Source organism: Pseudochaenichthys georgianus, chromosome 16 (genome assembly GCF_902827115.2).
Source record: "Pseudochaenichthys georgianus chromosome 16, fPseGeo1.2, whole genome shotgun sequence".
Lineage (NCBI taxonomy): Eukaryota > Metazoa > Chordata > Actinopteri > Perciformes > Channichthyidae > Pseudochaenichthys > Pseudochaenichthys georgianus.
In genome coordinates this window covers 38,805,036-38,830,860 of record NC_047518.2, presented here as the reverse complement: position 1 = coordinate 38,830,860, position 25,825 = coordinate 38,805,036, and the positions used below count along the sequence as shown (strand labels likewise).

The 25,825-nt window shown below is 42.0% G+C and overlaps 2 protein-coding genes across 3 annotated transcripts in view; one reads left to right on the top strand and one right to left on the bottom strand.

Moving 5' to 3' along the window:
• The window catches only part of LOC117461552 (trypsin-1-like), a 28,378-nt gene continuing 2,553 nt past the window's right edge, over positions 1-25,825 (top strand). Inside the window, exon 1 of one of the 2 annotated variants that reach the window (XM_071205958.1) lies at positions 1-89. The gene's annotated coding sequence lies outside the window, so the exon portion shown is untranslated. The remainder of the gene's footprint in view (positions 90-25,825) is intronic. The other variant, XM_034103479.2, reaches the window with a different exon arrangement.
• LOC117460694 (uncharacterized) lies at positions 1,128-13,078 on the bottom strand. The gene is made up of 15 exons (XM_071206073.1): positions 13,022-13,078; positions 12,775-12,925; positions 12,429-12,679; positions 12,190-12,326; positions 12,001-12,102; positions 11,850-11,885; positions 5,872-5,988; positions 5,158-5,679; positions 3,897-4,197; positions 2,614-2,688; positions 2,211-2,361; positions 1,832-2,082; positions 1,597-1,733; positions 1,396-1,497; positions 1,128-1,273 (listed from the first exon to the last, which is right to left on the bottom strand). The coding sequence occupies exons 1-15, from the start codon at positions 13,059-13,061 to the stop codon at positions 1,226-1,228; spliced, it is 2,421 nt and encodes an 806-aa protein (XP_071062174.1). The 5' UTR covers positions 13,062-13,078; the 3' UTR covers positions 1,128-1,225.

The window sequence follows — 25,825 nt, the reverse complement described above, 5'->3', positions numbered from 1 at the left end:
CTTCCCTCACATGTTGATGCTTTTGTCTTCCTTAATGCAAACCAAAAAACCTGGAAGGGTGGACATCGTTATCGAGGAGGACAGTGACAGTGAGTAAAGTGTTGCGCAATGCGCAGTGGATTTATGTTGCATTTATGTTCTTAACAGTGTTTTTGCAGTAGATTTGGTGAGTCCAGTTATTGTTTTTAATTTAATCTGCCATGTAACAGCATGTAACACAAATTAAAATGCTGCTTTGTTACAGTGTTTAACGTAACTGTATGAATTGCAATACAAAATACAGTTTTACACCTCTCTTTGTGTGTCTTTATTATGACGTAACAACTAGTCGACTACTATTTTGAAAAACTTGTCGACTAGTAAATATAGGTAGTTGTGAAACCCCTACCGGGGACACATATTTATGTATAAAAGACATACAAAACTGCAATTTGCATGATAGGAGACCATTAAGAGTCAAACAAAAGTGTATGTATATGCTCATACAAGTGCAAATAAAGTGATGATTAATAAGAAGTATTTAGATGTCCTCGACATCAACTCATGACCCATAAATCCAGAAAACATATTTATGTGTATTATGTTAATAGATTTTATTTTTTTATCTATATTTTAGAATTATAGAATTCTTTCCAATTTTATCCTTTTTTCAAAGTCAGCCAATGGTATGGATTGGACCAGCTGGTGGTCTGTTATTGGTCTGTGCCGTTTGTTTCACACCCTGGCTATGGAATTCATTGTTAGATATTATTTCCCATAATGTATGAACAAATCATTTGCTTTATATTGTTTGATTGCCAGATTGTACATGATGGTACAAAATGACGTTGTGCTGATTGAATGTACTTTCTTGTTTGATAACTTTGAGGTGTTCCTGAGCCAGTGTTTAAAGATACAGACCTAATAATAAGGTAAATTGGACAAAGATGTATTGGTATTAAAAAACAACAACAATTATACTCATTACTTGCAAAAGGTTGTGTAGCATATTTTATTTTCTATTTCAACAATTTGGATGTTTCCCAAAAATCCCAGGAAGCAAGTCATTTTAAAGTATTGTGAAGAAGATATGATAAAATAACAAACTGAGGGAAACATGATTTTAAAGTCAAGGTGTAGGACTTTATTGACTCAGATTGCGCATTATTCAAAACTCAACAACAACAGTGGAGTTAGAAGGATGGAAGAAAGGCAGCAGAGTAAGATGGTGATCGCAGAATCAATCTTAATAGTTGGCCATGGTTGTCTCCAGCCAATCGTTGAAGAGGCAGACCTGTGAATGGAGACACGAGGAGGTTTGTTAGAAAAGTAGCAAATATGATACATTTTTACTGGGGATGCTCATTGTGAAATATAAGTTTCATATTGTCTATTGTAGAAATATTTTTGGTTTACCTTGGCGTAGACACCGGGGTTGTCCTTCTGAGCACATCCGTAGCCCCAGGACACAACACCCTGCAGCTCACCATTGCACACGACGGGTCCACCAGAGTCTCCCTGAGAGAGAATTCATATGTGAAGAAATTCCCAAATATACTGTATTGGCAACTAAGATGCATTGGTATAGGAAAAGGAGAGAGTTGTTTTGTTACACACCTGGCAAGAGTCCTTGCCTCCCTCAAGGTATCCAGCGCAGAACATAGCATCAGTGATCTGACCAGGGTAAGAGTTATCACAGTCCCTGTCGGACAGGATGGGGATGTTCAGGCACTGCAGCTTGTTGCCGTCAGCGGCTGTTCAAACAATGTGGGTGGAAAAGGGTTAGAATAGCAAAAATGAAAAAAAACAACATAGTGTGACTCCTAGCTGTTTAAATGTGGGTGTTACTCACAGGAGCTCTGGGTGCTTCCCCAGCCGGAGACGGTGCACATGGTGCCAGCGGGGGCACAGCTGCTGGGCAGAGCCACGGCCTGAACGTACTGGTTGAGGGTAGCGGGCGTGCTCAGCTTGATCAGCATGATGTCATTGTCGATGTTGTAGGAGTTATAGTTGGGGTGACGGATGACACGGGAGGAGCTGATGAACTGCTCGTTTCCCTCCTTGACTCTAAGGTTGTGCTCTCCCAAATGAACCTCCACACGGCTAAAAGCAAATGGAAAACGGTGGATTAGTGACAGAAGACAGAAAAGTTAGCATTACATATTGTCTGTATACGCCTCGTATTAATAAATCAGTCCTATGACCCTGGAAAACATGAGGAATGTGCTTACGACTTGTAGCAGTGAGCAGCAGACACCACCCAGTTCTCGTTGACCAGGGAGCCTCCACAGAAGTGGTAGCCAGAGTTCAGAGACACCTGATGGGGCATGGAGTAGGGAGTGCACTCCTTCCCTCCGACGATCTTGTCCTCCTCCGTGGCAACTGAGAAAACACACATCAGAATTAGTTTTAGTTTTTTGATACTACTCTTTAAAAAAATCTATTTGAATGTCGTGCACATTGTTCATTTGAGTACTGAGGTTTGACAAAGCTGCAAGAGCTGTTCTCTAATTAAAAGAAATCCTTGGCTTTAGGCACATGCTCTGGTTATTCTGAACTAAGTTTTGGGATAAAGGCCCAAAGACTGTCAGCAGAAAGGAAGGCAATCTGGCTCGATAAGATCTTCACACTCACAGGCAGCTCCGATGAGCAGAATGAAGACCAGAGACATCATGGTTGCTGTGTGATTCTGTCGATGATAGCCTTCACCTGCAGACCTGGTTTATATCCTCAGTCAGGAGGGCTGCCCTGCTGTCTGGCCCTCCTCATTGGTCAGCAAGGAGCCAATCTCTGCTGCAGGAGGTTGGAGTTAGGTGATTCATTTCCAGAATTACAGAAAAAAACTTTTCAATGTATCTATTTCTCAGTAAAATTATGGTTTTCGATGCAAAATAAATGATCTAGCTTTAGAACATAATGTTTTGCTAGTCAGCAGTATATGGAGTTTGATTTAGAACCACTTTGGCTTATACAAAATCATCTATTTAAATGCAAGCCTGCTTTGTAAACCTTTTTCACAATGAGTGATTCTTACAATATGTCTTATACTTACCTCTTAAAGTTGGCTTTTATTTCTCTGGTCAGATTTCATAGGTACACAGGTCCCCTCTATACTTAGATGTATGGACACTGTATCTCACAGGTGTGGGTTTTTCGGCATCTGTTACTTACCTTGAAAACTATTTGTTGTCTTTTTTTCAAATTCAATAAATAGTTAGAAAGCAGTGCTTGAGTAAGAACGAACCATATTTAGAGTAAAAGTTCTGCAACTTAAATGATATCTCTGTAAAAGTAGAAAAGTATTACCAGAATAATTTACTTAAAATAAGAAAAATAAATCATTCTTTCCATGCAGAACAGCCTATTGCAGAGTTGCATAAATCCCAAAATATACTCTTTTGAGACAAATAATTACTTTATTCTCAATATTAGTTCTTGCCGACTTCATATGAATCATAGCTGACCTTTGCACTGACACGGTGGACTCACAAGAACTCAGATGCACGATTCTTTCTTGACTTCAGAACTATCTTTTAATATAAAAAAGACTTCTCAAAGTACAAAGGTATCTAGGATCTACTAGGACACTCAAAAGTTCACTAGGCTCGACTAGGTTGCTCAAAGTTACACGAGGAAATACAGACATGGACTTAGTGTTGAGACAAGACGAACCGACAAAAGACAACAGAAAAACAGGGCTACATATACACAACAGTTAATGAGGCACAGGTGCAAACAATCCAGAACAGGAGATCACTATCAAGCTGACAAGTGACACACCACCACAGGAAGTGATGACACCTGAAACGAGAGGACAGAGTCAACATCAAAATAAAACTGCAAGGCCACCAGAATAAACACAAAACAATAAGCTCACAGACTCTAACGCTGAAACCTTACAGTACCCCCCCTCTTACGGACGTCTCCAGACGTCCCTGAAGCCTGAGACTGTTCTCTATCAAAGTCAGATATAAGGGTCTTGTCCACAATGAAGCTGCCTGGGATCCAGCACCTCTCCTCTAATCCGTACCCTACCCAGTCGACCAGGAACTGTCTACCTCTGCCCCTCTTCCTTTCAGACAGTATTTTGTCCACAGTGTATACTTGACCCCCGTCGACAATCCGGGGAGGTGGAGGGGGCGTGGAGGCGGGGACCAGTCTGCTCTCTTTGACTGGTTTCAACTTGCTGACATGAAACGTGGGGTGGACCTTGATGGACTTTGGAAGACATAAACGGACAGCAACAGGGTTAATCACTTTGGCTATGGGAAAAGGATCATCAACGGGGAGCCAGCTTCCTGGAGGCGACATGGAGAGGAAGATCCTTGGTAGATAGCCACACTCGTTGTCCGGCCTGGTACTTGGGGGCTGGACGTCGTTTCCGGTCGGCCAATACCTTCATGTGAACGGCACTCCTCTGCAACATATGGCGAACTCCCGCCCAGACCCGACGGCAGCGGCGAACCAGAGCATGGGCTGATGGTAAGTGTTGTGCGCATACTCCACCCAAATCAGATTCTTACTCCAGGTGGTAGGTTTCTCGGACGCTAGACATCTCAAACAGGTCTCCAAATCCTGATTCATCCTCTCCGCTTGTCCATTCGACTGTGGGTGGTATCCGGAGGTCAGACTAACAGTGGCTTGGATTAGGTGACAAAACTCCTTCCAAAAACGTGACATGAACTGAGGGCCTCGGTCTGAAACGACATCACTGGGGAAACCATGGATCCTGAACACATGGGACAACATGGCCTCTGCTGTTTCTTTGGCATTAGGTAACTTGGGCATGGCGACAAAGTGTGCCATTTTAGAAAAACGATCAATCACAGTGAGTATGGTGGTATTACCTGCCGATGTTGGTAATCCCGTCACAAAATCCAACGCAATGTGAGACCATGGTCTGTTGGGAATGGGCAGAGGTTGGAGAAGACCTGCCGCAGCTTGCCGAGAAGTTTTGTTCCTGGCGCACACAGGACATGCCGCCACATATTCTGCAACATCCTTCCACATCCCCGGCCACCAGAATCTGTGTCTCACCATGAACAGGGTCCTTTTGTTTCCAGGATGACAGGTAAGTACAGACGTATGGGCCCAATGAACAACTTGAGATCGAAGTTGCTCCGGCACAAACAAGCGATTCTGAGGACACCCTCTTGGGACAGGATTTCCAACGTTTGCCTGTTTGACCTTGGCTTCAATGGGCCAGGTCACCCTCCCTATCACTCGGTCTGGCCGCAGAATGGGGTCTGGACTCTTGGGGGATGGCTCAGGATCATACATTCTGGAGAGTGCATCAGGCTTTCCATTCTGCGAACCAGGTCGATATGACAGAGTGAACCTAAATCTGTTAAAGAACAAAGCCCATCTGGCCTGCCTAGAGTTCAGACGTTTGACCTTCCTGATGTATTGGAGGTTTTTATGATCCGTCCAGACCAGGAAATCCTGCTCCGCTCCCTCCAACCAGTGCCGCCACTCCTCCAAAGCAATCTTCACCGCCAACAGTTCCCGATTTCCCACGTCGTAATTCCTCTCAGCAGAAGATAGCTTACGGGAGAGATATGCACAAGGATGAAGCTTATTGTCCCCCGCTGACCTCTGAGACAGTATAGCTCCAACGCCGTCGTTGGAGGCGTCCACTTCCACCACAAACTGTCGGTGGCGATCAGGTACCGTCAGGATGGGAGCTGTGGTGAACCTCCTCTTCAGTTCCAGGAAAGATTTCTCTGCCTGTGGATTCCACACAAACTGAACATGGGGAGAGGTAAGGGCATGGAGAGGAGAGGCAATAGCACTGAAATTGCGTATGAACCGTCTGTAAAAGTTAGCAAACCCCAGGAATTGCTGAACTTTCTTTCTAGAGTCTGGCGTGGGCCAATTAGCCACGTCACTGACCTTAGCTGGGTCCATTTCCACCTTGTTAGGGGAAATCACAAAGCCCAAAAATGCCACAGAGTTCACATGAAACTCGCATTTTTCGGCCTTTACAAACAAATGGTTAGCCAGGAGTCTCTGAAGAACAAGGTGAACATGGTTAACATGAGTTTTCTTATCTGGGGAAAAGATGAGAATATCATCGAGATACACAAAACAGAAAACATTCAGGAAATCTCGTAACACATCATTAATGAGGGCTTGGAAAACAGCAGGTGCATTGCAAAGTCCAAAAGGCATTACCAAATATTCATAATGTCCCGTAGGTGTATTGAAACCTGTTTTCCACTCATCCCCCTCCCGGATGCGCACAAGATGATACGCATTCCTTAAGTCAAGCTTGGTGAATATCTTGGCTCCCTGTAACAGATCGAATGCCGTAGAGATGAGTGGAAGGGGATATCTGTTCTTAACTGTGATCTGATTAAGTGGACTGTAATCAATACAGGGCCTTAATGAACCGTCCTTTTTCCCTACAAAAAAGAAACCTGCTGCTGCTGGGGATGATGATGGCCGAATCAAGCCAGCTTTGAGTGATGATCCGATATACTCTTCCATGGCCTCCCTTTCAGGACCAGAGAGAGAATACAACCGTCCTTTGGGGATAGTAGAGCCCGAGAGAAGGTCTATGGGGCAATCATACGGTCTATGGGGAGGCAAGGAAGTAGCTCGTGTCTTGTTAAACACCTCCTTAATGTCAAGGTAACACTCTGGCACTTTGGATAAGTCAGGAAAGTCAGAATGTTTAGAAGAAGTGACACTGTCCCTATCTGACGCCTGTTTAAAGTTCCCAGATCTGGGCGGTCCACTCGAAACTGTATGAGAGGCTAAACATGAACGAGAGCACTCACTCCCCCACCCCTTAACCTTTCCTGTAAGCCAGTCCATGTGAGGGTTATGTTTAACAAGCCACGGGTAACCCAAAATGAGAGGCTGTTGAGCTGAGTTAAATAAATGAAAGCTAATACGCTCACAGTGCTCCTGATCTATGACAATTTCTATGGGTTCCGTGCGATGAGTAACTGTACATAACAGGCGGCCATCCAACGCGCTAGCCTCTAATGTCTGATCTAAAAGGACAATGTTTAAGTTCAACTCTTTAGCCAGCTCCCAGTCTAACAAGCTCTCATCAGCCCCAGAATCAATTAATGCATCCTGAGTCACAGTTTTATCATTCAGTTTCATTTGTACCTGAGTCAGTCTTCTCGAGGAAGGGTTGAAAGAAGTCACTCGGCTCACCAGCGTCCCTCTTCCCGCTGATGAGCCTGATCTTTTGCCCGACAGGCTGCCAGAACATGACCCTGCTGGCCGCAGTAGAAACACAGCCGCTCCCGTAGGCGGCGCTGACGTTCCTCCGGAGTGAGTTTGGCTCTTCCGAGCTGCATCTGTTCCTCCGCGGCGCTAGGGGGCGCTGGTCGCTCTGGAGACGAAGTCCGGGTATTACTCCGCCAACCGTAGTGTTCCATCTGTAACTCCCGTCCGAACAGTGGAATGAAAGCTGTTTTCTCCCGACGTCTCTCTGCTAGACGTTGGTCCACCTGGATAACCATGGCGATGAGCGAGTCCAATTCTACAGGCAACTCTAATGGAGCTAACTGATCCTTTATGGGATCCGCTAATCCATGCAGAAACGCATCAAAAAGATTGATTGATTGATATACTTTATTAATCCCCGTGGGGAAATTGTTTCTCTGCATTTGACCCATCCTAGTGTTAGGAGCAGTGGGCAGCCATTCTTGAACAGCGCCCGGGGAGCAGTGTAGGGAACGGTGCCTTGCTCAGGGACACCTCGGTAGCACTTGGTCTTGCCGGGACTTGAACTGGTGACCTTCCAGTTGCCAAGCCAAGTCCCTATAGACTTCGCCACCAGCCGCTGAGTTCCATCCACTCTCCGCTGCCAGGGTCCGGAATTCGATCGCGTAATCCGCCACTCTCCTCTGCCGTTGTTTGATGTTCACCAGGGCTCTCGCTGACTCTCTCCCGGGTACTGTCTGGTCAAAAATGTTTTTCATAGAATCCATGAATACCCTTAACGACTGGCAAACAGGCGAGTCTCGGGCCCATTCAGCTGTTGCCCAGGCTCCTGCTCTTCCCGTCAAGTGAGATACTATGAAAGCTACCTTAGCTTGATCTGTGGGAAATGCTGCGGGCTGATGTTTGAAATGGAGATCGCACTGTATCAGGAATGGACGACAGTTTCCAGAATCCCCGGAGAACTTCTCCGGTGAAGCGAGGCGGAGTGAAGACGATGGCATGGGTATTTGAACAGGGATCTCAGCAAACCCGACCTCCGCTGGACCGGAAAACTCTGCCGCAGGAACAGCAGGACGTGCCTCGAGGTGCGTAAGTATGTCACGCATCTTTTCCGCCAGGTGATTTATTTCCGTTGTCACTGTTGACTGGAAGTGTTGCTGACGGGCATTTAAGTCCTGAACCCCCTGGTTCATTGTTGTCAGCTGTTCCTCATGGTGATGCAGGCGTGTTCCTAGCGCCTGCAAAGCCGTCTTTAACACGGTGGAATCGGCTGAGTCCATCTTGTTTGGTCGGTTCGTTCTGACACGGTGGACTCACAAGAACTCAGATGCACGATTCTTTCTTGACTTCAGAACTATCTTTTAATATAAAAAAGACTTCTCAAAGTACAAAGGTATCTAGGATCTACTAGGACACTCAAAAGTTCACTAGGCTCGACTAGGTTGCTCAAAGTTACACGAGGAAATACAGACATGGACTTAGTGTTGAGACAAGACGAACCGACAAAAGACAACAGAAAAACAGGGCTACATATACACAACAGTTAATGAGGCACAGGTGCAAACAATCCAGAACAGGAGATCACTATCAAGCTGACAAGTGACACACCACCACAGGAAGTGATGACACCTGAAACGAGAGGACAGAGTCAACATAAAAAAAAACTGCAAGGCCACCAGAATAAACACAAAACAATAAGCTCACAGACTCTAACGCTGAAACCTTACATGCACAACTCCAACATGAATTTAGTTTATCAGCCAAAATACCTTTCATTGTCAGTCTGCACCTTGAATTTAAAATAACGCATTATAAGTAGTAAGTCATTCTACTTGTAACAAATGTAATAGTGAAAGTGAAATAGTTTTCTTTGAACTATCAGTATAAAATGTTCCATTTTAGTTAAATAAATGTAAGAAGCTGTAATATCTTTCTATGCATACTAGACCAAGTAACCAAGTACTTATTAATATCAACTGCACATACTAGTATCATAAGGACAATACAGCATGAATAATTACTTAAAATCAGAGGCAAGGCAACAAAAACTTGAGGACGAAACCTAAAACTATTATTATAGAGATGCCTAATGAAAGAAATGTGTTAATTCGTTTTTTTCTTAGTCCACATTGGTCATACAAAGCACCCAAATGAAGAAGAAAATCAAATATACTTTTACTTTAACCACTGATGGTCTCTCTTTTATAAGGTTATATTGCAGCAATGTTCTGCTGCTCTAAGAGTTAAACATATTTATTAATACAAGTGCAAGTGAAGTGATAATTATTAAGAAAAAATCATATATTTTAAATTGTATACGTTTTTAGATGTATGTATCCTCAACATCAACTCATGAACAATGGATAAAACTGTATTGTTTTAATTTAGTTTGTTTGTATATTTACTTCCTTGTTATAAGTCTAACTTTAAATTGCATTGACAAGACAAATATGGGGTACCCCAAGGCTCCATGCTTGGGCCCATTTTATTTCCCCCGTACCTATCATTAAAAAATATAGCGTCTCATTTCATTTTTATGCAGATGATTCCCAAATCGTATTGCCCCTGAAAATGAAAGAATACAGCTCTTTGCAATGTCTGTCTGTTTGTCTGCAGGACATCAGAGCCTGGATGGCCTTGAACTTTTTCCATTTTAATAAAAAAATGACAGAAGTGATAATGTTTGGACCCAGTGGAGGCCCCAATGCCCCACTTGTGCTTGATTCTCTAATCCCATATATGAAACCCACTGTTACTAATCTGGGTGTACAGATTGATCCGGATTAGATTATTAAACTTGATTACTGTAATGCCCTCTATGTTGGATTTAGCCAGGCCACCATCACCCGCTCAAAGCTTGTTCAGAATGCTGCTGCACGCCATCTTACGAGAACCAAATGCATGAGCACATTACACCTGTACTCGCATCTCTACACTGGCTACCGATAAAGTTTAGAATCAAATTTAAAACGGTATTGTTTGCCTACAAAGCTCTTAATGGTTTGGTCCACCTTACCTTTTTTTTTTGTAAAGCACTTTGAATTGCCTTGTGTTGAAAATCAATCAATCAATCAATGTTTATTTATATAGCCCAATATCACAAATGTTACATTTGTCTCAGTGGTCTTCACAGTGTGTACAGAATATCAGTATGACAATACGACACCCTCTGTCCTTAGACCCTCACATCGTACAAGGAAAAACTTCCGAAGAAAACCCACAGTTTAAAGGGAAAAACCTCAGGGAGAGCAACAGAGGAGGGATCCCTCTCCCAGGACGGACAGACATGCAATAGATGCCGTGTGTAAATTGAAAAGATAATACATTTGCAACATAGGTAGTCCAAATGTTTGGAAATGCATGTGTGTATACTAGGAAGATGAATCCACGAGGATATCCATCCAGGACCGATGATCCAGGACCACAGCCACAACCGCGATCAAGGGCTCGCGATCCAGGACACAGAACCGCAGGATCATCCATGACTCCGGATCCCGGCGTATATAGACACCAAAAAGAAAGACATTTGGGGAAGGTGGGTTAATCGGAACATGAGAGTACACAGGTATAGACAGAGAGAAGGAAGAAGTAAGATGTCCCCCGACAAACTAAGCCTATATCAGCAAAACTAGGGGAAAAGTGCTATATAAATAAACTTGCCTTGCCTTACCTGGCAAAACTTCTACAATCCTATACATCCTCAAGGTCACTGAGGTCTACTGAGATATTTCTCCTTGTAGTTGGAGGTCAAGGTTGAACCAGTAGGGGGACAGGGTTTTTGCTGTAGCAGCTCCCAGGCTGTGGTACGATTTGACCCCCAATCAGACCTGCTCCCCCTTTTTTAGATCTCGCTTAACGACAGATTTAACATGACATACATTAAGGAATGTGATATTTCAATTTCAATTTCCATGCGGTGAAATGTGAGTCCTGCTGAGAGAGAGAAATATTATACTCGTAATGTGGACTGTTGCAATCCTGTTAATAACCCACGGCATGGCATGGCAATAAAGCACGGAAATTGAAAAAATGCAGTCCAATTTGCAACGATAGTGGGTCCGGTAAACTGTACTTAAGTATTTGAGATCTTATCGACAATCTTATCGACAATACCTGCCACAAGTCATCCAGTGAGATGGATTGGACCAGTTGGTGGTCTGGTATTGGCCACCGTGATGTTTTTTTCACACTCCAGCTTTATAATTAATTCTTAGATATTATTCCAAATTGTTAATTTGTCATATTACTAATGGATCCAGATTATGTTGAGCTGTTGGAATGAATTTGCTTGTTTGGATCCCTTAGTTGTGTTCCCCAGCCAGTTGCTGAATATCTAAATCTAATAATAAGGTACACTGGACAAATATGTATTGTTGTTGATAAAGAAATCAATTTAGGAGAGTTAAACCTTTGTATCTATATAAGATAAGTAGTAATTGCCTTGTTTTTACTGTATCCCAAAAATCCCAGTAAACATTATACTACTCCGAAGAAGATATGATGTACACAAACACAAACAACAAACTGAGAAAAACACGATTTAAAAGTCAAGGTATAGGATTTTATTTACTCAGATTGCACATTATTCAAAACTCAACAACAATGGTGGAGTTATGATGAAAGATGGAATGATGGAAGAAAGGCAGCAGAGTAAAATGGTCGCAGGATCAGACTTAATAGCTGGCCATGGTGGTCTCCAGCCAATCGTTGAAGAGGCAGACCTGTGAATAGAGAAACAATGAGGTTTGTTCGGAATATTAAACTTTGAATTCCAAAATTAAAATATAAGTTTATTTTGCAGATAGATCATCTATTGTAGAGATCTTTTGGGTTTACCTTGGCGTAGACACCGGGGTTGTCCTTCTGAGCACATCCGTAGCCCCAGGAGACAACACCCTGCAGCTCACCGTTGCACACGACGGGTCCACCAGAGTCTCCCTGAGAGAGAATTCATTTGTGAAGAAATGTAATAATATTCTGGATTTGGAGCACTGGAATATGAAAAGTAGTGTTTTTGTTACACACCTGGCAAGAGTCCTTGCCTCCCTCCAGGTATCCAGCGCAGAACATGGCATCAGTGATCATGCCGGGGTAAGAGTTATCACAGTCCCTGTCGGACAGGATGGGGATGTTCAGGCACTGCAGCTTGTTCTTGTCAGCGGCTGTAACACATCAAACAAAGAGGGTGGAAAAGGGTTAGAATAGCACAAATAAAAATGAAAACATAGTGTAACTCCAGCTGTTAAAATGTAGGTCTTTCTCACTGGAGCTCTGGGTGCTTCCCCAGCCGGAGACGGTGCACATGGTGCCAGCGGGGGCACAACTTCTGGGCAGAGCCACAGGCTTCACGAACTGGTTGAGGGTGGCGGGCTTGCTCAGCTTGATCAGCATGATGTCATTGTCGATGTTGTAGGGGTTGTAGTTGGGGTGACGGATGACACGGGAGGAGCTGATGTACTGCTCCTTTCCCTCGGTGACTCTAAGGTTGTGCTCTCCCAACTGAACCTCCACACGGCTGGGGAGGAAAGAGCGGTTGAGTGGCAATTAAGTTTCATAATGCCTGTTAAAAGTAGTCAAAATCTTGTCTTCGTAATATGAGATGTGACTTACGTCTTGTAGCAGTGAGCGGCAGACACCACCCAGTTCGCGTTGACCAGGGAGCCTCCACAGAAGTGGTAGCCAGAGTTCAGAGACACCTGATGGGCCTGGGAGTAGGGAGTGCACTCCTTCCCTCCGACGATCTTGTCCTCCTCCGTCGCAACTGATAAAACACACAGAAGACTCAATAGTTAGAAAAAGTGACTTTTATTTTAATTAAATTAAATTATTAAAACACAGCAGGGAAATATATGCTTACAGGCAGCTCCGATGAGCAGAACGAATACCAGAGACCTCATGGTTGCTGAGTGATTCTGTCGATGATAGCCTTCACCTGCAGACCTGGTTTATATGCTCATCTTTCCATCCTGTACACGCCCCAAAGGTTTTTTGTGACCAATCAGGGCTCTGGGAAAAGTAACTCCAGGTATTGTGGTCGATATACTGCCTGCCAGGAAATTGTATTATTTATACAACTTTTACATTTGCTGGTGTGCAGATGGTTTGGTTCACAACCACAGTTATTGGATTTGGCTTTCACAAGAAAACCAAACCACGTGTCTTTAGATAGAATGACCCTAACAAAATGTTGATAAAGTGAAGAGACAAGATGCAAACACAAAAAAAAATTACTCGATCACAATTACTATCAGAAAATATACTCAAAAAACTGCATTTTACTTGCATTATAAAAGATGGTAGGGTCAAAAGTGTTATTTAACAATTAAGATCATTACATGGAAGTATAAAAGACCATTTAATATTGAAGAATTCTGCACAATAACGCAGTCAATTGTGTGTTGAATTCTGTGCAAATCTGCTGCTGGTGAAGCTTGAATCAACCTGAGTTACATTTGGCTGCTTTGATGTAACAGCAGAGCAGCTTCAATTTAACATGATAAATATGCATGAGTGACATGAAGAAGATTAACAAGAACAGGTGTAGTTTGAAGATTCAAAATCCATGCTGTGTTTGGGAAGATTTGGAAACTAGAGTGTGTTGTTGTTGTTGTTGTTGAACGGTGGCATTTGTGATAGGATGCTCAGTTTTAAAGATGTGCTTGAATGGCAGTGTTTTAGTTGACTGATGGCTCCCACAGGATTGTTGACATCCTCGTGGATTCATCTTCTTATTATAGACACATGCATTTCCTAACATTCGGTCTATATGCTGTAAAATGTATTATCTCTTCGATTTACACAAGGCATCTATTGCACGTCTGTCCGTCCTGGGAGAGGGATCCCTCCTCTGTTGCTCTCCCTGAGGTTTCTCCCATGTTCCCCTTTAAACTGTGGGTTTTTCTGTGGAAGTGTTTCCCTTGTACGATGTGAGGGTCTAAGGACAGAGGGTGTCGTTTTCTCATACTGATATTCTGTACAAACTGTGCTGTTGTATTTGTTGTAAAGTGTCCTTATTGTAAAGTATTTTTACTTTATGTAAAGCACTTTGGCTATACCCAATGTGGACTAATAAAGAAACAAATGCACACATTTCTTTCATGTGGACTCTCTATAACAATTGTTTATTTTTATAGTAAAATAAGAAAAAGGGTTTGAAATAAACCATTGTTTTGTTTTTACAATTATTATTGTATCACTATTAAATATGGTTTGACTAATTAATATAACTTAATTAGATGACTTGTCTAAACAATCTTTTGAGGTTTTCAGCAGGTCTCGGAGATAAGAATTGTGAATGGACAATTAATAAAGTTATAAAATATTAATATATCAAGGAAAGCAACTTTCAAAAAGTATTTCCATAAAGTTATTATTATTAATTTGATAAATGAGTCATCACTTCACCATCTCTTCTATCTGCATTAACAAAAAAAACAGTTCTGCAATATATATATATTATAAATATAAGACCATTAATAGTGGTTAAATAAAATACAAAATGCTGCTTCATATGCCCAGTGGGGGCTGAACAATGTATGACCCATTATTCTAAATTATATCTGTTCTGTGAAACAACTCAGGCTTGGTGAATTTGTATCTTTTTGTGTTATTAGGTATTTCTTTAATAATGGTTTAGTTTACTTATTTAGTTTTGGTTGCCTTGCCTCTTGTTTCCAATATAAGTACTTGTGTTGTATTGCATTGACGGCAGTAGTTTGTGCCATTATCATTTTTAACATGTTCTTAGTAATGCATAATATATAAGCTCTTACATTTTCCTGTTGCAAAGTGCTTTCTAACTTCTGACATTTACTCAAATACTGTACTTAAGGATAATGTTAATGTATATTATATTAAACTTATTGTCATTGCACAGAGTACAACGAAATACAGTTTGCATCCAACCAGAAAGTGCAAATACATAGTAATCAAAGCGCATTAGTTTTCAATTAATTTCCAGAACCAATATGTGGTTGCAGGGTTTAAACATATATAGATAAATACAGATGTAATCGATAGTAAATAAAGACATTGTAAATGAGTGCAATGTCACTGAGTGTGAGGTGCTGTGGGTTAGAGCCACATGTACATCAACCTAATTTAATTATGTACCATTAATGTTACTTCATACTTCTAATCCACTACATTTGAAAAACTAAATATTTAACTGTATTTCGTATTACAAAATTATTTACTTTGCATTATTATAGATGAAAACACTATGCTTAACCACAAACGTATTTCATATGGCTGCAAAACTATATTTAGGGAAGAGTTGTGCAAAGATATGCTGGGATTCACATGATATCAACATTTACTAATAACAAGGATTAAGATGTAACTTGTCTCACAACAACTCTAAAGTTTTATATTTCTGGACTCTTCAACTTAATACTCTAGTATGGACTATTCTGTACAATGTGTACCTTTTACTTTTGATACATTACATTCATTTGTCTAGAAATACTTATCTACTTAAACTAAATGTTACTGACAGCAGTATTATTTCATTGTTGTTTTGATACCTTTGTGTGAAGAATCTGAGGACTTCCTCCAACTGCTTTCTAGCTATTTATTGAAAAGCGACTTTTAAAAATGTTTATAAAGATACCTTGTTTTTTTCAGATCAGCCTCTCCCTTCCTATCTGAATTTAGTTTTTAGGTAACAGATGCTGAGAAACCCACAGCTGTGAGATACTGTGAGCACACATCTAAATATAGAGGGGACCTGTTTACCTGTGCAATCTGACCGAGAAACACAAGCCAACTTTGAGAGGTGGATTCAAACCTTTACAAAGTTATGAGTCGCAAATGTTTTAGTTTTTTTAGGCAAACTAAAAGGAGCAGAAACACTCACTTTGAGAAATGACTCCATAGCAACCTAATTTAAATGATTGATGTTTTTATTTAGAGATGAGTTTGACAAAGTGGTGCTATATCAAGCATCATATACTGTACAGCTTCATACCAATAAATCATTTTCTAGGGCTAAATCCTTTATTTGGCATCCAAACCATAATTATATTGTGTATTTATAGCTTATAGATAAATTAAGTGGATTCAAAAATGGAAATGTTTCTGTTTAACATTTTACCCTCAACTTCTCTGTCATCATGCCAGTCAAGTTAGTTTGGCCATTAAAATGCTTTTTGATTAGATTTCTAGCGAGAAGTGTATATTGTACTTTTATAATCCACGTCCAGTGATGTGTAGGATCTATAGTTTGATAGATATTACCAAGATGATTTGAGGTCTCGCCAGGAGAACGTGTAACGGCAGCGTCCATGTAAAGTTAGCGTCAACCCTCACGGGGTGAAAACACCAGTATTTCCGGTCTCAAAGTTTTCATAATAAAACCGTATTGCCCCCACTGTCAAATGATTTGAAAGCTATATCTGCAGTACTCATCCACTAAAAACATCAGTTTATCCTTGTTAATCACACACAATGAATTGGTTTAAATTGTATACAATGCTTTTGTTTTTTTCACATTTCTTTTTTCAGAGGTTTTGATAGGCTAAAACATCGAACTTGAAGCTCGGTGATTGGATGTTTTAGCCGCAATGCACGTTGGGATATGGTGTTTATGCGATATGAAATCCGAAAACATTTGCTGCTTGCTTTTCTCTTTGGAAGTCATCACATAACAGCATTGTAATACACGGTTCGGCTGCATTAAATATTACATATCTGCCGTAGTTCTTTATCTATAGAGCCCTGATGAGAAGACTTCTAGACAAACAGGAGAACTGCCGCCAAAACTGAATATGTGACGTGGATCATCAATATATCAGCAATTAAACAACATCTTCAATTTCTCTTCACACAATACGTCTCCTTGCAGTATCAACACTAATTCGGCTGACTTTTATATTTGACCCAATTGCTAAATAGGCTGTATTTACACCATAACGGTGCACAGCTGATCGAAAGGGAATTGTAGTTTTTAAAGATATTACTGATTTTCCTTGAATATAAGAATGTAAATACTGAGTTGAGAGAATAGTCAGGGGTTTTGGGTGATGGGAGACACATCTATGGAATCAAAATTTCAATAGCTTACCATTAAATGACGGATATACCTTTCTGTCTGTGATGTTTTACAAATCAGATATTAATGTGTATACAAATTAATATCTGATATATTACATTATAAATATATATATATACTTACTGTAAGTTGCTTTGGATAAAAGCGTCAGCTCAATGTAATGTAATATATATCATATATATATATATATATATATTAGGGCTGTCAGTCGATTAAAATATTTAATCGCGATTAATCGCATGATTGTCCATAGATAATCGCGATTAATCGCACATTTTTTATCTGTTCTAAATGTACCTTAGAGGGATATTTTTCAAGTTTTTAATACTCTTATCAACATATGAGTGGACAAATATGCTTTATGCAAATGTTTGTTTATTATCATTTGAACAATGACAAATATTCTCATGAATATTAAACACAACAACCTCTGAACATTACACATATTCGCCTCAATTCAACAATATCATAATACAATACAAAGTGTGTGTGTGTGTGTGTGTGTGTGTGTGTGTGTGTGTGTGTGTGTGTGTGTGTGTGTGTGTGTGTGTGTGTGTGTGTGTGTGTGTGTGTGTGTGTGTGTGTGTGTGTGTGTGTGTGTGTGTGTGGAGAGAGACACTGTGATGGATCGTTGGAGCTATGTGCAACTCAAGGCATATGCTCGAATACTGAGGTTACCTACTGTAACCCCAGCTTCTATGAGTAAATGGCGCAGCCCTCTAAGGCTATCGCTATTGGGTAATCCCCCTGCACCCCCGCGCAGCACTGAAACACTTGTAGTCCACGCCCACACGCAAGGTGGGCCCCACCCTCGGGCTTCCTTCCGGTATAAATAGGAAGGAGGCCCGACAATCTGCTCCCATACAACATAACTTTTCTTCAGCTATTCGTAGAGCCATCACTTAGAGGGCTGCGCCATTTACTCATAGAAGCTGGGTTACAGTAGGTAACCTCAGTTCTATTTCGTATATGGCTTCGCCCTCTAGGACTATCGCTATTGGGTTAAGGGCGAAGCATGATGTAGTCTGCGCCCCACTGGGTCTGCCCGGCACTAGAAGCACAGACACACCTGCTCAATAACACCCCCTGCCTGTTGTGCCATGCGTAATGGCGCATCACCGTCCCCGGAACATAGCAAAACATGCCTATCTTCCCTGACGGGGTGAAGGCTGGGAACAATACATACCAGCCGCTGTGAGAAAGTAGAGACGAAGGTCCCACCTTGCCCAGCGATCATAGAGGGGGAACAGCAGCTCTCTGCGTGTCAGACAGGTAGGAGAGCGCCCAGCTGGATCCCTGACGTTACTCACTCTGACCAGGCACTCTATACAAAGTGTGTCAGAGGAAAAAGGAACATCCCTCCTATAAGAGGGAAAAAGGGCCGCTCTCTGCGTGCCGAGAGGCAGGAGAGAGGCGCACAGCTATGGCGTTATATTTGTGCCTCTATCCTGAGCACGCAATGAAACATGTTGAGCATAGAAAATGCAATTGAGCGCGCACTTGAACATTTTTGAGCACAGAGAAATATATTTTCTCTCATAAAACTCCTGCTCTGTGCGCAAGCAGACCACTGCATGCGCTCTCTCTCCCCCGCTCGCTCGTCCTCTCCAGCCTGTGCGCGCTCAGCTTTGCCTGCGCTTGCTCGCTCAAGTTGTCACAGCGTTACAAATGTGCCACAAAACCAACCAATCGGAGAACTCAAGAAGGTAAATTCTGATTGGCTGGTCCAGGGCAACACACTCTCACTCCCTAAGCGTCCAATAGTGACGTTTGGTCAGTGTCCGTGGCGTCCAATTGTGACGCTCCTAGGCTCCTTCAGCGTCATAAAGGGACGCAAATAGCTTTCAACTGATTGCAATGTATTCCCATCTGCGTCGGGATTTGACGCTAATGGAAGCACGGCATTCGTTTGTGTCGGCTGCCCTTAAAGGTAATGTGAGCGTCCATTCCCAGGAGTAAAGGATGGCAGAAGACACTACACTACCCAGAATCCCTAGCTATCGTTTGGACTACACCATGTGCTCTGTTCGACAAACCCCGTGATAGTCCTCAAGCTCTGTGATTGGAGAGTGTGCTCCGAGGGTTAAGCCGATTCTCGAACAGCACTTGAAATGGGATGGAACCACGGCAGACTGTCCAAAACTGGATTTGAACGGGTCCACCGCGTCCCCCCTCCCCCACCCCGTCCCCAGAACTACACATGCTGGCTATTCTGTTTCGCAACATGTTCTCTATGGCACGTCTCTACTGGGAGTTGTAGTTTTAAAAGACGTTTTCGTATTTCCCATAATAAGAAGTTGCCAGTATTAAACTGTGTACATCCCTGGAGGTTTAGGGGACAGGAAACACTCACATTTAAAACATATAATTAATAAATGGATGAAAATTGCTTGTGCCCATTATGGGCAGTATTAATATATATACCCACATGCCAGCTAAGGTCAGAAGAGCTTTATTTAACAGCTGGTCTTATGTGTGTGACCCCTGTGATAACATTACATTACATTAATTGATAAGCCTGAAACATGCACTTGTCAAGGTTCAGAGGCACATTTTGCAAATATAGCAGTAGCCATCGATCAGCTTAAGATAAGATATACTTTATTGATCCCAAGTTGGAACATTTGCGTTACATCAGCATGTGTAACAGTTAAATATGCAGTTGTGTTTATTTGAAAATCATTTAGTATAATCACACAAATTCTGTGTTTTATATTCAACAATTCTGTGTTCTTTATTTATTGATTGTTCAATACCTGACAAGGCCGGAGATGAAATATCTACATACATCTTATAAGAGTATAATACATTATGTATAATATCAGTTAAAATAAGTGCTTCAACATAGTTAACATTGCTGGAGGTATGCACAAATATTGATAGATATCTTGTAATGCACTATTGAGGAACCTGCAACCCAAGTTTTTCATTCAGTGTAGAACTACCACAGTTGTGTAGGCCTATATGATATGTCAATAAACCTTAGAAAATCTTGAAATCTTGAAAGGGATGTGCAAAATAGTCATTACATACAGTCTTTAATTAACTATTAGTAGAGAATAACGAGTAATGAATATACTTTATAGGGATCGTATTAATATCTAATAATAAAATAATTAAATTCAATAACATGCTTTAACCACCAGGTGTCCCTTTATATCAGCTGTGCACCTTTATGGTGTAAATACAGCCTATCTACCAATTGGATCAAATATAAAAGTGAGCCGAATTAGTGTTGATACTGCAAGGAGACGTATTGTGTGGAAAGAAATGTAAGATGTTGTTTAATGGCTGATATATTTATGATCCACGTCACGTTTTCAGTTCCTCATGTTTGTCTTCTCATCAGGGCTCTATAAATACAGAACTACGGCAGATATGTAATATATAATGCAGCCGTTATGTGATGACTTTCAAAGAGAAAAGCAAGCACATTCGGAATAAAGTATTATTATTATTTTTTAAAAATGTTTTCGGTCTGTTTCCGGTATTTGTTAATGACGATGTGCTGTGAGATGTGAGACTGGAATTGCACAGGGGGAAAATAACGTAGGCTATCTTTAGATGCGGCTTTTGTTAAACTAATATGTTTGCGGCTGTGGACCAACACTATACATTGACGGGGAAGGGGGTAGCAATAAAGATAACACCATTAAACAGTTATACAACATAACAGAAATAATATCGATAGCAGCGTCCCTAGCAACCACCTTGGTAACAATGAAAACGTCTTCATCTTCGTAATAACTAGCAAACTAAAGATCATGTACATCCACTGCACACATAATCTGAAATAACAACTCATATTTCTCGCATCAAATGACATCAAAACGCATTTTAATGGCCAAACTAACTTTAAAATAGGCATTTTCCACCTAGAATAAAACGAAGTTCGGCCATGTTTTCTTTTTCTGCAGGGAGAAATTTGAAGATCATGTGACATAGACGCCAGCCATCGGAATGAATGGTGAAAAAAACGGGGTTTGTCAAACAGAGCACATGGTGTAGTCCAAACGATAGCTGGGGATTCTGGGTAGGGTAGTGTCTTCTGCCATCCTTTACTCAGAAAAAATATTTGTTTCTCCGAATCGAAGGGGAAAAATACAAAAGCATTGCACACAATTTAAACCAATCAATGTTGTGTAATTAACAAGGATAATCTGGTGTTTTTTAGTCGATGAGTATTGCAGATATCACTGTAAAATCAATCGACAGTAAGAGGAATACTTACTTCCGGGTGTACAATTCTCCGTTATCCAATGGGAATGACGCTCACATTGCCTTTAAGGGCAGCCGACATAAACGAATGCCGTGCTTCCATGAGCGTCAAATCCCGACGCAGATGGGAATACATTGCAATCAGTTGAAAGCTATTTGCGTCCCTTTATGACGCTGAAGGAGCCTAGGAGCGTCACAATTGGACGCCACGGACACTGACCAAACGTCGCTATTGGACGCTTAGGGAGTGAGAGTGTGTTGTCCAGGGCCATGTAGAGAGAAGAGTTGCGACAGCGGAAGTCCAAAATGCTTGATCATCACGTGGTTCAGGGAGACTCAGAAAGTTCCCGGAAGTTCGTGGCGGGCCATTTGAATCACGATTTGAATGCATTAATAACAGGATAGAAATGCAATTTTTGGTAGTTAGTGGTCAATAAAGGTTTTGATTTGCAATATGTATACAACATATCGATATGTGTATGTAGTTACATCAATGTGTTTGTTTTTTTTAAAGTGAAATGTGCTAATATTTGAGGATTAAGATAAAATAAGAAGTACTTTATTGATACCAATTGGGGAAATGTTTACGCTGCAGCAGCAAAAGACAAGGCATTGTACATTAGACAGTTAAAAGACTAGAATTAAACAATCGACAATGTAAACATCTTAAATAGAAATAACATAGCATTACAACGTAGAAAATAGAAAATATACATAGTGTGAACAGCTATCTTACCTGTTAACATATACATGTTAGGCTAACGTTGCCTTGGTTAGAGCCTGTTGCTGTTGTTTATTGCTTTAAAACAAATATTATCTTCTTAAACCTGTATGGTAGTCAGGAGCATCACATCCTAATGTTTATTGATATATTTAGAGGGAGGGAAGGAAGGTTTCAAAATTCTGATTAGATGCATTTCTACCATTTCTTTAATTCATGGTGGTTTCAGTAATCCCTGGTAATTGAGGACACAAGTAATCTAAAGTACTAATGTAATCTTTATGACTTTCAGAAAGGACAGGAGACCCACAGGTGCCTATCAATGATTGTCAACTGACAGCACAATGAGTCAAAGGACTAGCAGCAGCAGCAGCATGATGATGATGATGTTAAATGTGTTGTTTTAGGAACATCCATTGTAAATAAATGGGATTCAATAAACATTGAATAGCATATCATGCCGTTTGTCTGTGCCTTTTCCTCTGTGTTGTCCTGGCATATAGTCTCCCCCATGGTTTGCTGTGCTGCCGGGGGATGCTCCAAGCGCTCAGAGAAAGGAGTACACATGTAAAGTTTCCCCACTGACACAGAGAGGAGGAAAGAATGTCTGGCTCAAGTCAGCAGGAGCAATTTAACTATCACAAAATACAACAACAGCAACAACATATGTGAGGTAATCATATTTTTCACAAAACGAAGACCACACCATTGGGAAGCTTAATGTCTGTTTAATAAAAATAAGGAACAGGGAGAGGCTTGCTAAACTCTGGGAGTTGAGACTCAGGTGCAGGGTGAGGGGTGAGGGTCTCATTGCAGGTCTTCAGGCTCCATTGAATCCCCCTGGGGTTCTTGTGCTGAAAGAGGGAGACAGGAGAAAGGGTTAGATACATCTAGCAACCTATAGGATGGGATATTGCTGATCTATTTGAAACTTACCTTGTGTTTTCACTCTCACTTAAGTCCCTCTCCCTTTGCCATCAATCCAAAATCAGCTGAGCTGCAACATAATACAGACAGGTAATAATCAACAGAATCACAAGGACAATATGGCTCTGCTAAAAACACTCACCCATAAGTTATGTTTTTGTTTACTGTTTGGAAGTCTCAAATATCCACTCTAAATCCATATCAATAGCGATGTATCACACAAATAGCTCTCTTCCTTATTATTGTGTAACGTTCGTTAACTATATTATACTAGCTTGAACTCCAAAATGGATATCCTCATTTCTCCACCCACTACAATCACACGCCCCAATGTTATATTTAACTAATATGTAACTCCCTCCACCCCGGATAAAAGCACGTTAAGAAGCCCCTTTTCACTAATTCCACAACGTTGGAAGAAATAACATTAAGAGAAAGGATTAATAGGCTGTTCATAGTTAACGTGTGTTGCTAACTTTATTCGGTATCCTAGCCTCATCTGTCCGGTTGAAAATGAACGCAAGCTCTATGCCCATTGTAGAACAGGAAACAGAAGTTGGTCCAGGTTCTGGTCAACCCAAAATTGTGATAGAGAGAGAAACATGTTTTGTCATTCTGCCACCTCTAATGCTTACAGCAAGTAATCAATACCTCCGAAGGGTTCATGTACATGTAGGCTACGGTTTGTTAGAGGTTTGCTTAAACTACCCCTATAGCTATGTTGCCGGCTAGCAAACTCAGGCATTGCAAACAATAACGTGATATCAGAAAACTAGAAATGTATAACTCACCTGACACTGTGGCGTACTATTCTCTTCATTCGAGTCTGTCATGTCCTGTAAATGTCAACGATAGATGTGTAATAAGAACGTCAACAGCCTGATAGCAACCGAAAATCCCTCTCTCATCTCAGATAGAAGATATGATTGGAGACGACCAGCCAATCAGAATTGACCTTCTCGAGTTCTCCGATTGGTTGGTTTTGTGGCACATTTGTAACGCTGTGACAACTTGAGCAAGCGCAGGCAAAGCTGAGCGCACACAGGCTGGAGAGGTCGAGCGAGCGGGGGAGAGAGAGAAAATATATTTCTCTGTGCTCAAAAATGTCCAAGTGCGCGCTCAATAGCATTTTCTATGCTCAACATGTTTCATTGCGTGCTCAGGATAGAGGCACAAATATAACGCCATACGCAGCTGGCTCCCTGACGTCACTCACTCCGACAGGACACCCAGTACAGGGTGTGTCAGAGAGGAATGGGAGACATCCCTCAAATAAAAATGAATAAATGAACAGGGGGAAGACCAAGATGCAAATATCTTCCACTGACATTCCTCCGTGCAAAGCCGTGGAGGAGGAAATTCCTCTGGTGGAGTGCGCATTGATGTTCTCCGGGGGCTCCACTCCAGAGGAGACATATGCCTGTGACACAGCCTCACACAGCCAGTGTGACAGCCGTTGTGCAGACAGAGGTTGCCCGATCGAGCGCTCTCTATAGTGCACAAACAGGCGCTGAGAACGGCGCCAGGCCGCCGTGCGCGCCACATAGCAAGACAGCGCGCACACAGGACAGAGGAGATGAGACGTCGCTTCTTCCTCCGACCTGTAAGTAGGGGGGAATAAGCCAGCCAGGGTGATCACTCTTGACCTAAAAGAGTTGTGATGACCTTAGGCATGAAGCCGGGTTAGGGCGTAAAACAGCTGAACTGCCATCTCCTTGGATCCGGAGACATGACGGAGCCACAGAGAGAGCAGACAAATCACTCACCCTTCTCGCTGCTGTTAGAGCCAAAAGTAGTAGGCCTACTACTGCCGCCTGGCTGCGTTCAGAAGCTACGCAGATCGTACTCCTCCCTGGCGATTGAGGTAGGCTGATTCCATAGCCGTGGCCTGTTGTCTGTGCAAATCAACACTTGTTTGATTGTAAAGCAACGGGGCGACTCCCCCGTTATTTTCCGAGATTTAGAAAAATAGCGGGAGTAAAAACCGCGCAAGACACTGGGATGACAGGAGTGTTTCTTGTATCCCATGGAACTGCTGGGGGAGAGGCTTCTCTGTGATGTGCCATAATGGTCGTCATGGTGACGAGCCACGCCATCGCCGCCGCTGCCCGTGAGGCAAAAGGGCTGCGAGGGAGTTTCCACACGCTGCATTTCACTCCGTCTCTCATCATGAGGCGCATACACGCCCAGAGGATGAGAGGTGTGTGTATGCTGTCCACACGAGGCGTTATAACGGTGCTCGTGGATTTATTATGACCGTGTGAGGCATATCTGGGACAGAGGAATGCCGCGAGCTCTGCAGTTTATAAACCAATAGGTTAAAAACAGCAGGCTTCTGCAGCGAATGAACCACCTCTGGAGTGTCCCCCTGTTGGAAGAGACCCAAGGGGATCATCACGTGACCAGCTGACGCCAACGCCGAGCAGCTGCGTCACGGAGAGGGCTGTGTGGGTTGTGACATGCCGGAGGAGAGCTGTCAGTTCCTCCACTCGGTGCCGCTGCTGGCTGAGTTTAATTCCACTCCCAGATAAACGTTTGTCTGAGGACTAATCACAGGGTTTGTAAAGCAAAGCGGATGTTGTAGTCCCAAACGATAGCTGAGGATTCTGGGTAGTGTAGTTTATTCGGAAACTCTGTAGTGTCTGAACTCCGAAAACACTATTTGTTTCCCCGAATCGAAGGTTAAAAACACAAAAGCATTGTACACCATTTAAACCAATCAATATTGTGTAGGATAGGATGTG

What these genes read in the sequence shown, in the direction of transcription:
- LOC117460694 (XM_071206073.1), bottom strand. Translation starts at nt 13,061, where the DNA reads ATGAGGTCTCTGGTATTCGTTCTGCTCATCGGAGCTGCCT. An exon ending in GCTGCTCACTGCTACAAGTC is followed by an intron (nt 2,083 to 2,210) that starts GTAAGCACATTC and finishes ATTTGCTTTTAG; the next exon opens with CCGTGTGGAGGTTCATTTGG. An exon ending in ACCCCGGTGTCTACGCCAAG is followed by an intron (nt 1,274 to 1,395) that starts GTAAACCAAAAA and finishes CTCCATTCACAG; the next exon opens with GTCTGCCTCTTCAACGATTG.